This window comes from Pempheris klunzingeri, chromosome 5, assembly GCF_042242105.1.
Source record: "Pempheris klunzingeri isolate RE-2024b chromosome 5, fPemKlu1.hap1, whole genome shotgun sequence".
NCBI classification, from domain to species: Eukaryota; Metazoa; Chordata; class Actinopteri; order Acropomatiformes; family Pempheridae; genus Pempheris; species Pempheris klunzingeri.
In genome coordinates this window covers 532,501-535,000 of record NC_092016.1, presented here as the reverse complement: position 1 = coordinate 535,000, position 2,500 = coordinate 532,501, and the positions used below count along the sequence as shown (strand labels likewise).

At 47.9% G+C, this 2,500-nt stretch overlaps 1 protein-coding gene across 1 annotated transcript in view; it reads left to right on the top strand.

The window, feature by feature from the left end:
• immp2l (inner mitochondrial membrane peptidase subunit 2) overlaps positions 1 to 2,500 on the top strand; it is a 97,604-nt gene that overhangs the window by 13,291 nt on the left and 81,813 nt on the right. Inside the window, exon 3 of the mRNA XM_070831442.1 lies at positions 1,133 to 1,236. Within this exon, the coding sequence (XP_070687543.1) occupies positions 1,133 to 1,236 (104 nt within the window). The remainder of the gene's footprint in view (positions 1 to 1,132; positions 1,237 to 2,500) is intronic.

The following is a 2,500-nucleotide window of genomic DNA, read 5'->3' as shown; positions in this document are numbered from 1 at the left end:
TTCCTCTTTAATACTCAAACTTCTCTAAAAACCACATTAATGATCAGACAATGTGCTGCTGCCGCCGAACTGTCACGCTTCTACATTTCCCTGTAAATTCCGGCTCACTGCAGCGGCAGTTTCAGAAACAATCCAGCATGTAATATGGGGAAATATGAGTGCGAGGGAAGCTGATGGAGTATCCAGCTCTAACTGATAAACTCGCAGGCTGGCGGCACTCACGGGGATATTTACTTTGGGGCCGACAGATAAGAGATATTCTGTCAATTACCACGGCAAGCGTGAAATGGCCTGCGCGCATCCTGTTTAATGAAACAGTCGCCGGTGTGAGTGGGCCTCGTCATGCGTGGGTCCCTCAGCCAAGTGACACAACCCCAGCCGCAGGAATAATGATTTTCATCGCCGCTGTTGTTGTTGTTGTCGTGGGGGGGGGGGGCGGCGTCGCAGACAGGCGTGTGATAGAGCTGTCAGCGAGGACACGGCTGTTTGGAGTTCTGTTGAACAGTGAGATTTTCTATCAAGTGTTTTATCACTAAAGGAGGGAGGTGTTTAAAGAGGAGTCCCAGACTGTCCCAGGCTGTTCTAGTGCCGCCATAATGAGGAGGAACTACGTGAGACACGATACTCTAGTAATAAAGACTCATCAATACTTTAACTTTATCATACTGAGATCAATATTTCAGGGGCAAATATACAACCAGTGACAATATGATGACAGATACATGTAACACACAACGGCACAAACAGGCCGACGTCACCAGAGCTGCTCCAGAGGCTGAACCATGTAGCATCAGTGCTAACTGGTTAGCTTTAGGCCTCTGAGCTGGTAGGGCCCAGTCAGGTCAGGGTTTACAATGGTGTCCTGCTGGTGTTTAAAATGTCTTCAAACTTTAAACTTTGTTCACTAACTGTCCGGTTAGTCACCAAACTAGCTACCCTGCTAACCGGCACTTAGCCAGGGCTACTAGCTAAACCAGCTAGCTGTGCACATCCAAAGCTCCAAACATAGCAGAGTTCTCAGGAGCCAATGCAAAGACCGGAGAGGACCAAGAGCTGGTGGAGATACAGAGCTCATGTGTGTAGTAACTGTATGTCTTTGTCTTTGTGTGTGTGTGTGTGTGTGTGTGTGCAGCCCTTCCTGAACCCTGAGGGGGGGTCGGACTGTGACGTTGTCCTGCTGAACCGCTGGAGCGTGAGGAACTACCGGGTCCAGCGTGGCGACATCGTCTCCGTCCTGTGAGTACGGCTTCTTCACCAAACTCACAAAGTTATCTCATGGTTTTAAAAAGGATTTAAAGGAAAACTCTGCTCCAGTGACGTAGTTTAGGCGACTGGGACAACAATCCCTGCTCACTCGTCAAAAACAGGAATCTGTGGATCCTGTGGTGATCCTGTGGTGATCTGTTGTAATCTGAGTTTCTGTTTCTGCCAGTAGATCGGTTGACTGATTTTTCTTTATGGATTATAGCTGCTGATATAAAAAGTGAAAACACGTATTTCCAGATGTTAAACTGAATAAAAACCATGTTAAGGTCCACAAAGGTAGGTGGATCTAGGACCGATGTAAAGTCCTGTACTGTGGGGGGGGGCAGTGAGGTCAGCTTTGATCTGACACCCCAGGTAACGCTCCTACACGGCTGTGCTGATCGGTCAGTGATTGTGTGGGACAGACGTTGCTGTGGTTCTGATCGCAGAAGCAAGAAGATACTTGTAAACCAGTAAAACCAGTTTGAAGTCAGTGTGTTCTGCTGATGTCTTCAGTAGGAGAAGGTGGAATAAAGTGAACATGGTCCTTTAATAACTCGCTCCATCACTCAGCCCACCACCATATTATCTGTAGGTTTCTTTTGGTATATGTGTATGTGGTAGTTTGGTCTTCGGTTCACAGCGTAGCTCTGTTCTTCTACATGATCAATAATATCTGTTGAACCTGCGGAGGGTTTCAGATTAGACTGACTGTGATGAATGATATTAATTATTATCTGACATCATTACAGTTGTCTTTGTTTTATTGGACCTTCCTTTAGCTCTGCTGTAACTACTCTTTGACGCCATCTTGACGCGCGGCGCCGGAGCAAATGCTAACAGGGCTAACAGCAGCATCGGACGGCTGTGGAACATCTAGTTTGGCGTGGGGGGGGGCGGTGTGAAGCATGACACCAGAGGAAACTGATCAGAGCTTTGGCCCAAATACACTGATGTACACTGAGCTGGTTCTGGTTCTGGGCTGTGGTCAGTTTAGAGGCTCTGGATCACTTTCTGTGCTCCATGCAGATGATTTACCGTACCAACGTTTCATCTGGATCTGCCTGCAGAGAGCCGACTGTGCTCACCTGCTGCACGCCTCGACGCTTTTCTTGTTTGTGTGTCTTGTCTAACACACCTGCACCATCCAGGTAGGTTTGTTTTCCACTTTGTTCAGCGGTGCAGCAGAGGAGCAGATATCACAACTTTTACGTCACCAACGTGTCTCTGAACCGACACCAGCCGTGAAGTGGCG